At 44.0% G+C, this 10,944-nt stretch overlaps 1 protein-coding gene across 6 annotated transcripts in view; it reads left to right on the top strand.

The window, feature by feature from the left end:
- Window positions 1-1,636: 1,636 nt before the first annotated feature.
- XPNPEP1 (X-prolyl aminopeptidase 1) overlaps window positions 1,637-10,944 on the top strand; it is a 49,239-nt gene continuing 39,931 nt past the window's right edge. Inside the window, exons 1-3 of one of the 6 annotated variants that reach the window (XM_066239343.1) lie at window positions 1,641-1,780; window positions 2,449-2,758; window positions 8,699-8,775. In XM_066239343.1, coding sequence (XP_066095440.1) covers window positions 2,712-2,758; window positions 8,699-8,775 — 124 coding nt within the window. In that variant the 5' untranslated portion in view covers window positions 1,641-1,780; window positions 2,449-2,711. Of the gene's footprint in view, window positions 1,781-2,448; window positions 2,759-3,748; window positions 3,853-8,698; window positions 8,788-10,944 lie in introns of those variants that run through there. The other 5 variants (XM_066239341.1, XM_066239345.1, XM_066239344.1 and 2 more) reach the window with 5 other exon arrangements.

The raw sequence follows: 10,944 nt of genomic DNA, 5'->3' as shown, positions 1-10,944 counted from the left end.
AACAGACACAATTCCTGCATTGAAGGATATATATATATATATATATATATATATATATATATATATATATATAGTGTGTGTGTGTGTGTATAAGGGGGGACAAACTACATTACATATAAGTGATTTTTTAAAATCAGGTAAAAAGACAATAAGTGTTATGAAAAAACTAGAGCAGAGTAAGGGGGATTAGGAATGTTGGGGAGGTTACCATTTTATTTTATTTTATTTTTTATTTTTTGTATTTTTCTGAAGCTGGAAACGGGGAGAGACAGTCAGACAGACTCCCGCATGCGCCCCACCGGGATCCACCCGGCACGCCCACCAGGGGGCGATGCTCTGCCCCTCCGGGGCGTCTCTCTGCCATGACCAGAGCCACTCTAGCGCCTGGGGCAGAGGCCAAGGAGCCATCCCCAGCGCCCGGGCCATCTTTGCTCCAATGGAGCCTTGGCTGCGGGAGGGGAAGAGAGAGACAGAGAGGAAGGGGGGCGGGGGTGGAGAAGCAAATGGGCGCTTCTCCTATGTGCCCTGGCCGGGAATCGAACCCGGGTCCCCCGTACGCCAGGCCGACGCTCTACCGCTGAGCCAACCGGCAAGGGCCGGGGGTTACCATTTTAAATAGGTGGTCAGAGTAGGTCTCATTGAAAAAGTGTTATCTGAGCAAAGACTTGAAAGCAAGGCGAGGGAAAGGTGAGGAAGGGAACCAGGGTATTTGGGGGAAGAGCAAGTCCAAAGCCCTGTGGCATGAGTGTGCCCGCTCTTTTCAAGGATAGCAAGGAGGTGGGTTCAGCTGGAGCAGAGTGAACAAGGTGAGAACAGAAGTTAGGGGCAGATCACACAGGGCTTTTAGCCTGTGTGAAATGAGGAACCACCAGCAAGTGCTTGGCAGAGCGGGGACGTGATCTCAGACTGCAAAGGACCGACCTGGTGCTGGTTTAGGCTAGACTGAAGGTGCCTGTCTGGTGGCAGTAGGGAGGCCAGAGTTATCAGTCACATGAGTGGAGCAGTAGTGACACAGACCTAAGGCGGTAAGCTCGGGGTGGTGAGAAGTGACAGGATTAGGAATCTGTGTTGAAGAAAGGCCCAACAGGATTTTCTGACAGGCTGGATTTGAGGTGTAGAGAGGGGGCTGGGATGACGCTAAGATTTTGGCCTGAGTATCTGAAAATGCAGAGTAGCCACTGATTGAGATGGTGAAGGCAGGTAGTGCACGTGTTTATGTTGGTGCATTGGGCCAGGAGCGCCATTCGGACACGTTAAGTTTGGGGCGCCTGTTAGCGACCCAAGTGGAGTAGGCAGTTGGATTTTAAAGCTGTCTAGACAGGTGACTTCGGGGAAAGCTCTAAAACCTCAGGAAGATAATCTCCAGAACCGGCCACATGCCTCTCCTCTTCGCCCTCATGGAGGGCAGCTCTTCGTGCCGCAGCCGTTTCAACCGACAAAGCTCTTGTGCCACTTGGGGAATGGTGAGAAAAATGAACAGAAACGACGCGCTAACTCGGCGTCGACCCCCGAACTCACAGCAGTCAAGAAGAAACGGGTGGAAACCGCGCCGTCAGACACCGAGAGGCGGGCGGGGCCTGCGGGTGGGCGGGGCCGCGGCGCCCACGAACGCCACAGGCGGGGGCGTGGCCAGCCCGGCGCGCGCGCCTGCCCCGTGCGCTCCGGCCGGCCTTCTTCTCTGCATCCCTTCCGCGGGTGATCAGCTGGTCTGTGCACCCCTCACGTGGATTGGGGCACGTCACCGCCGAATGGCAGCCTCCAGAAAGGCCCCGCGAGTAAGGTGAGGAGCCTGCCGGGGAACCGGTGTCCGGGCAGCGCGCGGCTCCTCGGGCCCGGGCGCGCGTGTGGCAGTCCGCAGGGCAGGCACGAGCGGGCGGAGAGCGGCGGGCGGCCCGCTGCGGTCGGGCGCAGGCCGGGGCTTGCTGGAGCCCCCCGAGCGAGCGCTGGGGGAGGGAGCCATGCAGCCGGCAAGTTCCGGTTTGTTGCTGGCGGGGCCGCGGGCACCCCCAGGCTTCCCGAGCCCGAGTCCGGCCCCCGGAGGAGTGAGTCGGCCGGAGCTGCCGGGTTCGGCCCCAGGGGGCGGTGACTGTCGCCGTCCCCGGCCCAGCAGGGAGGCCACGCTGGTTCTGGAAGTTCACTCCCCCAGGTTCCTACGGGGAGCCCCTGCCCTCGCCCCTGTACCCTGGGCATCTAATCCCAGATTACACCCGGACAACACTGACACAAGCGGTCGCTCTACTTACTGGTCTGTCACACACTGTGACAAAGATAGGTAACTGCGGGCCCCTCCCTACCCTCACGGTTTCAGAAGGCTGTGTAAGGCGGTGTTTTGACATCATCTCCAGGAAACTTCCAACACTAGCTGTCTTCTCCCGGTATACAGGGAGGTGAGAAGGATAGTCCTCCAGTCTCACATTAAGTACATTTCAGCCTGTTCTTCCCCCACAGCCAGGGTATACTGGTCAGAGCAGCTAACAAAGTGGGAGACAGAGAGACGGTCAGAGTTCACGAGGCCCAGACACCGAACTCCCTGGAGGTCCACATGGAGTCACCATTCTCCAACCAGTTGAAATGGAAATGAACACGCTTGGCAGCATGGCCAGACTCAGTTGCTGAACACAGACCATGGCTGGTGTTTGTGTTTGTGAGCTTGTGAGTGGACAGATCTCCAGCCGACCTTGACTTGGACTTGGCCTTGGCCTTGCGACAGCATGTTAGGGATAAGAACCACGCCTGCCCTGTGGAAGAGCCTGGTGAGGTGTGTCAGACCCACACGTGGAAAGAGCTACCTGTGTGTTAAATGCCGGAAATGGAGTCAGGCAAGCGAGTAATGATGAATTAGGCTTTAGGTGCAGAAGTAACCTTTGAGACCAAGGTGGTCTTGGCTGGGTTCGTAGAATTACAACATAGAAGGGTCTTTCAGCATCAGCTGATAGAACCTCTTTACCTTACACAAGAGGCCATGGAGAGGCAGAGAAAAGGGAGACCATTCGCTCAGGCACCTCCCTAGTGGCAGAATTTGAGCACCACTCAGTGTAAAAATGACTCAGTTTAGGTCAGGGGTAGTCAGCCTTTTTATACCTACCGCCCACTTTTGTATCTATGTTAGTAGTAAAATTTTCTAACTGCCCACTGATTCCACAGTAATGGTGATTTATAAAGTAGGGAAGTAACTTTACTTTATAAAATTTATAAAGCAGAGTTATTACAGCAAGTTAAAGCATATAATAATTACTTACCAATACTTTATGTCGGAATTTTGCTAAGTTTGGCAGAATAAATCTTTATAAAACAACTTACTATAGTTAAATCTATCTTTTTATTTATACTTTGGTTGCTCCGCTACTGCCCACTGTGAAAGCTGGAACGCCCACTAGTGGGCGGTAGGGACCAGGTTGACTACTACTGGTTTAGGTGATGGAAATTGAACTCGAATTGACTTAGGTAAAAAGGGGTTGAGCTGGCTTCTAGTGCAGCTGAGTCCAGTAGACTGGCATCACATTCCCTCTCTTTCACATCTGTTGGCTCTGATTCTTCAGTGTTGGCTTTATTGATAGGCAGGCTTTCCTTAGAGCAGGTAATGACAGTTCTAGACTGACAGCCCTAGTGAAATAGAGCCTTCTTACTTTAACATTTGGAGCAGAAATCTCAGCTCTGATTCTCCGGGACTGAGTTGGTCCTTTTGACCATCCCTGAACCAGTCATTGTGGCTGGAGGGATGGATTAACTAGGCTTGGATCCCAGACCTTGGAAGGTGACTCATCTCAACTCTGTGGACTGAAAATGGTGAAGAGACAGTCTCAAAAGGAAAACCAAGGTGCTCTCATCAAAAGAAGAAGAGATGGATTCTGGGTAGGCAAAGACAACATCACCTATTTCCCTTGTTGTTCCATTCTATTCTTGCCACACCTCACCATCTGTGATTGAGCATCTAGGTGGTCCTTGTTTTGCCCCATCCTGAACCACAGATTCTCATCATGGGCTAGGGGAAGGGCTAGGGGAACAAGAACCTTGCTGGGATTTCTTTAATAAGAGAGGGAGAAAAATGTGCCGTAGACATCTTATGCAAAGATTGAACAGGAAGTTCTCTGCGCGCCTCTTTCCCACCTCCAGGTACTGTAGGACAGTGGTCCCAAACCCCCAGGCTGCGGACCGGGTACCGGTCTTTGGGCCATTTGGTACTGGTCCACAGAGAAAGAATAAATAACTTACATTATTTCCGTTTTATTTATATTTAAGTCTGAACGGTGTTTTATTTTTTAAAAATGACCAGATTCCCTCTGTTACATTCGTCTAAGATTCACTCTTGATGCTTGTCTTGGTCATGTGATACATTTATCCGGCCCACCATAAGGGCTGGTCCGTGAAAATATTTTCTGACATTAAACCGGTCCGTAGCCCCAAAAAGGTTGGGGACTACTGCTGTAGGATGCTGAGAGGGTTTAGTTCTGGCAAGGGGCAGAACACGGAGTGCAGGTGGGAGCCCTGGATTCGAGTTCTAGACTAGCTGTGTCGCCAGATAGCTGTGAGGCCTTGAGCAAGTTTGATCTTTTTGGATATTATGCACATTTGTGAACAACTTTTTATGTGGATTTGTATTTTTGATTTCCGCACCTAAGAGTGGAACCGCTGGATTATAGGGTAACTCTGTATTTAACTGTTTGAGGAACTCGTGTTTTCAAAGCCACATTCCCACCAGCAGTATCTGAGGGTGCTAATTTTTCCACATCCTTGTCCTTGTTGGTTTTTTTTTTTGGTGCCCTTACTTGTTACTGTCCTTTTTATTTTAGTTATATTCTTCCTAGTGGATGTGAAGTGGTAACTCATTGTGGCTTTGATTTGCATTTCCGAAATGAATAATGATGTTGAAATTTTTTTCATGTGTTTACTGGCCATTTATATATCTTAGACATTTAATTTTCTATTTATAATCTTTGACCATTTAAAAAATTGGGTATTTTTCTGTTGTTGTAATAGTTTTTTTTTATATACACTGTATTCTAGACTCTTACCAGGTAAATGAGTTGCAAATATTTTTTTCTCATTTTATTATGGATTGTCTTTTCACTTTCTTGATGATATCCTTTGACGCATCCAAGTCTTTTGTTTAACGATGTCCAAGTAATGTTTCCTTTTGTTGTGCTTCTGATGTCATATCTGAGAAATCATTGCCTAATCCAAGGACAGGCAGTTTTATCTCTTGTTTTCTCAGAAGAAAACATGTTTATGATCTATTTGGAGTTAATTTTTGTTATATGGTATGAGGGCAGAGGTTAAACTTTATATTTTCCAATTGTTACATCATCATTGGTTGAAAGGACTATTCTTCTCCAACGAATGGTTTTGTTACACTTGTCAAAAATTAATTGGCAATGAATGTGAGAGTTTATTTCTGAACTAGCAATTTTACTTCATTGTTCTAGAAGTCTATCTTTCTGTCAGTACCACACTATCTTGATTACTATAGTTTTATCAGCTTTGAACTCAGGAAGAGTGACTCTTCCAATATTGTTCTCTTTCAGGATTGTTTTGGTTATACTGGATTCCTGCATTTCCATGTGCATTTTAGGATCTCCTTGTCAATTTTTGCATAGAAGCTAGCTGGAATTAATGGGTGTTGCATTGACTGTAGATTATTTTGTGGAGTATTGCTATTTTTTCACAATGTTAAGTCTACTAATCCATGAACATAGAATGATTTTTCATTTACTTAGTTTTTTAAAAATTTCTTTCAACAATGTTTTGTAGTTTTCAGAGTTTAAACTTTGCACATCTTTTGTTAAATTTATTTTCAGGTATTTATTGTTTTGATTCTACTGTAACTAAACTTAAAAATTATTTATTAATTTTAAAGAGAGAGGAAGGGGGAGAGAGAGAGAGAGAGAGAGAAAGAGATAGAAACATTATCTGTTTGTGTATGTGCCCTGCCTGGGGATTGAATCTGCAAATTTTGCTAATTGGGACGATGCTCTAACCAACTGATATATCCCATCAGGGCCTTGAACTTTTCTTAATTTCACTTTTAGATTGTTTATTTCAAGATATATTAATATTAATTTTTGTACATTGATTTTGTATACTGCATTCTTGATGAATTTATTAACTCAGATTCTTTAGAATTTTCTGTATTCAAGATGATGCATTTGCAAATGGTTTTACTACTTTTTTTTAAGATTTTATTTATTCATTATAGAGAGGAGAGAGAGGGGTGGGGGAGGAGCAGGAAGCATCAACTCCCATAAGTGCCTTGACCAGGCAAGCCCAGGGTTTGAACCAGCAACCTTAGTGTTTCCAGGTTGACGCTTTATCCACTGCACCACCACAGGTCAGGCGGTTTTACTACTTTTAATTTGAGCATCTTTTATTTCAATTTTTTGTTTACTTGCTCTGGATAGAATCTCTAGTATAATGTTGACTAGACATAGCAAGAGTGGATATGTCTGTCTTGTTTCTGATATTAAGGGGAAAGCACTCAGCCTTTTTAATAAAAGTTAATTAAATTGAATTATTGGGGGTGACACTGGGTAACACAGTTATACAGGTATCAGGTGCACAAGTCTACAACACATCTTCTGTACACAGTATTGTGTGTCCACCCAGTCAAGTCTCGGTCTATCACCATTTAGAGCCTCATACCCTCCTTCACCTCCCCTGAGTCACCACTTCATTGTCAGTGTCCACGAGCTTTTTCTTTTCTCTCTTTTCTCTTTTTGTACTTTTTTGCTCAATCTTTCCTCCTACCTCACTCAGCCAGTCGTCTCCCCTCCCAAGCATTCAGCCTTTTAACATTAGGGATGATGTTAGCCATGGGTTTTGCAATATTCTTAATTAAGTTGAAGAATTTCTCTTCTAGTTTATTAAGTACTTTTATCATGAAGGGGTGTTGGATTTTGTCTAATGCTTTTTCTGTCTCTATTGAAGTTATCATGCAGTTTTTGTCCTTTATTTTATTGCTATTGTGTGTTATGTCATTTTTTTGTATGTTGAACCGATCTTGTGTTCCTGGAATAAATTCTACTTGGTGATGGTGTAAGATCCTTTTTATATATTACTGGATCAGTTTGCTAGTGTTTTTTTAAGGATATTTGCATTTGTCTTTATAAGAAATACTGAGATGTTTTACTTTTAAATGAAAGAATATATGGTTCCCCCAATAAAGAACATCTTATTCTGTCCAATGAAATTAAAGTAGCAGGTATCTGAGAGCAGACCTTGAGTGAATGGTGAAAATGACTGGTTTTCTGGTTCTGGCTGTATGGTGGACTGAGCTAATGTGGACCCCTCTCCCTCTACTGACACATCAAAATGTGGTAAAGTTATAACCAAATTTCCTTTCAGTTCATAGCTGAATAAAATCTAAAACCCTTTCTGTAGCCTATAATAGGCACCTTGTTGCTTCTCTGATCTTGTCTCCTAGCTGCTTACTCCCAGTACATGGGCCTTCTTGCTTTTCCTTTGGTACACCAGGCATACTCCTGCCTCAGTGCCCTGGCTCTTGCTGTGCTCCATTTTTGGATTGTTACTCTCTTAGACATCTACAGGGCTTAAGCCCTCACTTTTTTTTTTTAGTCCTTGATAAAATGCTATCTGTTAGCATAGAATCCTTGCCTGGAAACCCCATATCAAATAACCTTCTTCTCTGACTCTCTGTTCTCCTTGCCCCAGTTTTTTTTCATAGAACACATGCTCACTATTGGACACACTGTATTCTTGTTGTGTGTCTGTTGCCTTTCTTTTCCTCTCCTTTCCTCCTTGTAACCTCCCTCCCCACGAAACCCCCATGTAAACCTCTTGAGACCAGAGATGTCGTGTATTTTGTTCACTGTTGTGTCTAGAATAAGGCCTGGATTATAGAAGATTCTCAGTAAATACTTGTTGACTGAATGGACTTGAAAGAGAAATCCTCAGGTACCAGAATTTTAGTGGAACTTAAAGCCTGAATTTTGGGGGAACTTTGCTGGTAAGCTGAGCCCTGGGAGGTTATTGAATGCTATAGGCCTTCATACCAGGGGTCCAGAGCATCAGACTATCCTCATATGGGGACAGGAGACTTGTGTGCAGATCTCCTAGCTAAGAAGTTCAAGTAAAAATTAGTCTCTAAAGCATACAACAGTGACAGTAATGCTTGTACAATCCAGGACATAGCTCATTTTCATAGTCTCTACTGAAGATAAACTCTTCCTAAATGATTATAGAACTCACAAGGAATGAACCACTAGGAGAGAGCCAGTAGATCAGCAAATTTGAAGGTTACTATCCCCAGGCTTTCTAGTGGAAAGTCTGAAATGAATTATAAAGTAAGGGCCCCAAATAATAGAAGCTAAGAGAATAAATAGAAACCACAGTGAAAGAACAGAACACCATGAAGAAAGAACAGACAAATCTGAAAAAGAACCAAGAACGTGTATGTGATAAAATCATTGCAAATTAAATCTTTTTATCCTAGTTAAACAGGAGATTAGACATAGCTGAAGAGAATTCATGAACTACAAGGCCCTAGAAGGTTTACCTGTCATGGTCACGTCTTATCTGCAGGTTTCAGTTGAGGCTTTTATTTATTTCGTCACTGATAACCCGGTAAGAGTTCTTTGGGCGCATGAATTAGAATTACTCAGTGAAGTTGATGGCCTCTCTGACTAAGGCTTGCCACGTTTACTGCGGTCAAAGTCTGCAATATCCTGTGCTTTTTCTCCTCAAGGGCGAGTCACCGGGATTTTCAGTTGAAAAATTTAAGAATAATTGAACCCAACGAGGTGATACACTCAGGAGACTCAGGTATGGAAACAGGTAATAATTTTGCCTTTTACTAGATGGAAGATGTCAAAAAGATTTTAGGTGCCCCTGCCTCGACCCCAAGGTGGGAGAAAAGAGAAGGTAAGGGGTTAACAATTGATGATAGTGGGGTAGGAAGATATATATCTGGAAATTAAAACCCATTTTGTTTCTTGGCTTCCTGGGTAATTTGGCTACTGTTGGGAAGTATTAACTACATTTTTTAGTGTAGTAAGTTAGAGAACTAAAGTTATTGCATTTCCCATTTCAGGGGTAGTTATGGTGGTGATAGGTTGTTACTGGAAGAAGTCCTAGTCCAGTTTTTCTAATCTCTACTATAATCCTTCATTGAGTACCCTCAAGGTTAGCTTTCAGTTTTCATCTCTGATTATGAAATGAGATGTTTGTGATATACAGGGTAGGGGCAAAAGTAGGTTTACAGTTGTGAGCAGGTGAAACAGAGTTTATTCTTATATTAATATGCATTAATTCTTGTATTGTTGTCCATATGAACAATTGTGAACCTACTTTTGCCCCCACCCTGTATTTCTGTGCTTTATAAATTGAATGTGCATTCAGGAAAATCTTTTCAGGAATAATTTCTGGGACTGTAGTTTCTCCCCAGAATGTTAACTGTGTTGTTGGGTTGCCAGAAACTTGAATTCTGAAAGTGATGCATTTCTGTATTTTTAGCCCATGTAAGCCAGTGCTTGCCTGTGGACTACCCAGGAGAACCACAGTGTTTCCTTGTAGCTGTGTGAGAAATCGATCCCTTGGGTCCCTTGAAGCACATAAGATACCATGACTAATCTCTGTTTAAAAGATCAGTGCTATAATTGTACTGATCCTATTTCTTTAAAGATATATATGTACGTATGCAACACATTTTGTGCTATATTAGGAGGGAGGAGAGGAGGGAGAAAGGAGTGGAAAAAAGGGGAAGTAAAGACAGGGAAAAAGTGATAGAACCATCAAATTTAAAGGTTGAGGAGAATTTTTTTTTTTAAAGCAGGCAGGAAATACCTGTTTAAATTCTTTTTTTTAAAGATTTTATTTATTCGTTTTAGTGAGGGGAGAGAGAGAGAGAGAGAGATAGAGGAGAGAGAGAGAGGAGAGAGAGAAGTATGGGAGGAGCAGGAAGCATCAACTCCCATATGTGCCTTGACCAGGCAAGCCTAGGGCTTCGAACTGGTGACCTCAGTGTTCCAGGTTGACACTATATCCACTGAGCCACTTTATTATATATTAAGAAATAGAGATTCAGGGAGTTCAGTAGTCTGAGGTTGCAATCCCAGCTGGAAACTGGAACCCACTTGTTCTGATGCCTTTGGTCTTAAAATAATTAAAGAGAGCTTCTGTTAGGGTTACCTAGATAGTATGGTTTAATACAGGGGTCCTCAAACGTTTTACACAGGGGGCCAGTTCACTGTCCCTCAGACCGTTGGAGGGCCGGACTACAAACTGACCAGTATTTCAATGGGAACCGTGCTCCTCTCACTGACCACCAATGAAAGAGGTGCTCCTTCCGGAAGTGAGGCGGGGGCTGGATAAATGGCCTCAGGGGGCTGCATATGGTCCGCGGGCCGAAGTTTGGGGACCCCTGGTTTAATAGAACATGGACTTGGGCATCAGATAGACCTGGGTCTCAGTTCCTAATGATTCCAGTTGACCTGGGCAAGTGTTTAACTCCTGTACCTTTATCTGAAAAGTGGGAATAGTAAAATCTCTCTTGGAGGATTATTGTGAGAATTAACCACTAATATATGTAAAGCCATTGGCCCTTGCTCAGTGGTGGGACAGAGAAACAAAACACCGCCTCTAAAGCTATTAATGCTGGAGGAGCGCCTTCGCATCTGTGCACATGTTAAGGTGCTGAAGTTGGAGAAACCAGCCCCTTCTATTATAACAAGGCCTGTGGGAATCCCAGCCAGTGCTTCAGGTCCAGATTCAAATTCTATTTCTTCAGCTCCTACAATGTATCACATGCTGCAGGCCTTGCTTTTCACACAGTGCACGTGTTGCTTTCACACAAGTTGTCACATTAAATTCCAGCCACCTAGCAAGCTAAATAGGGTGTGCTTTTCATGTACTTCCAAGGAGTCAGAAGTCCTGTTTGTGATAAAGGTGGAAGGTTTAGGAACTTATTTCTAAAAGCAGACCCACATATGCAAG

The sequence above is a fragment of the Saccopteryx bilineata genome, chromosome 7 (assembly GCF_036850765.1).
Source record: "Saccopteryx bilineata isolate mSacBil1 chromosome 7, mSacBil1_pri_phased_curated, whole genome shotgun sequence".
NCBI classification, from domain to species: domain Eukaryota; kingdom Metazoa; phylum Chordata; class Mammalia; order Chiroptera; family Emballonuridae; genus Saccopteryx; species Saccopteryx bilineata.
Note: the sequence above shows the minus strand (reverse complement) of the source record. Positions and strands in the feature narration are given on the sequence as shown.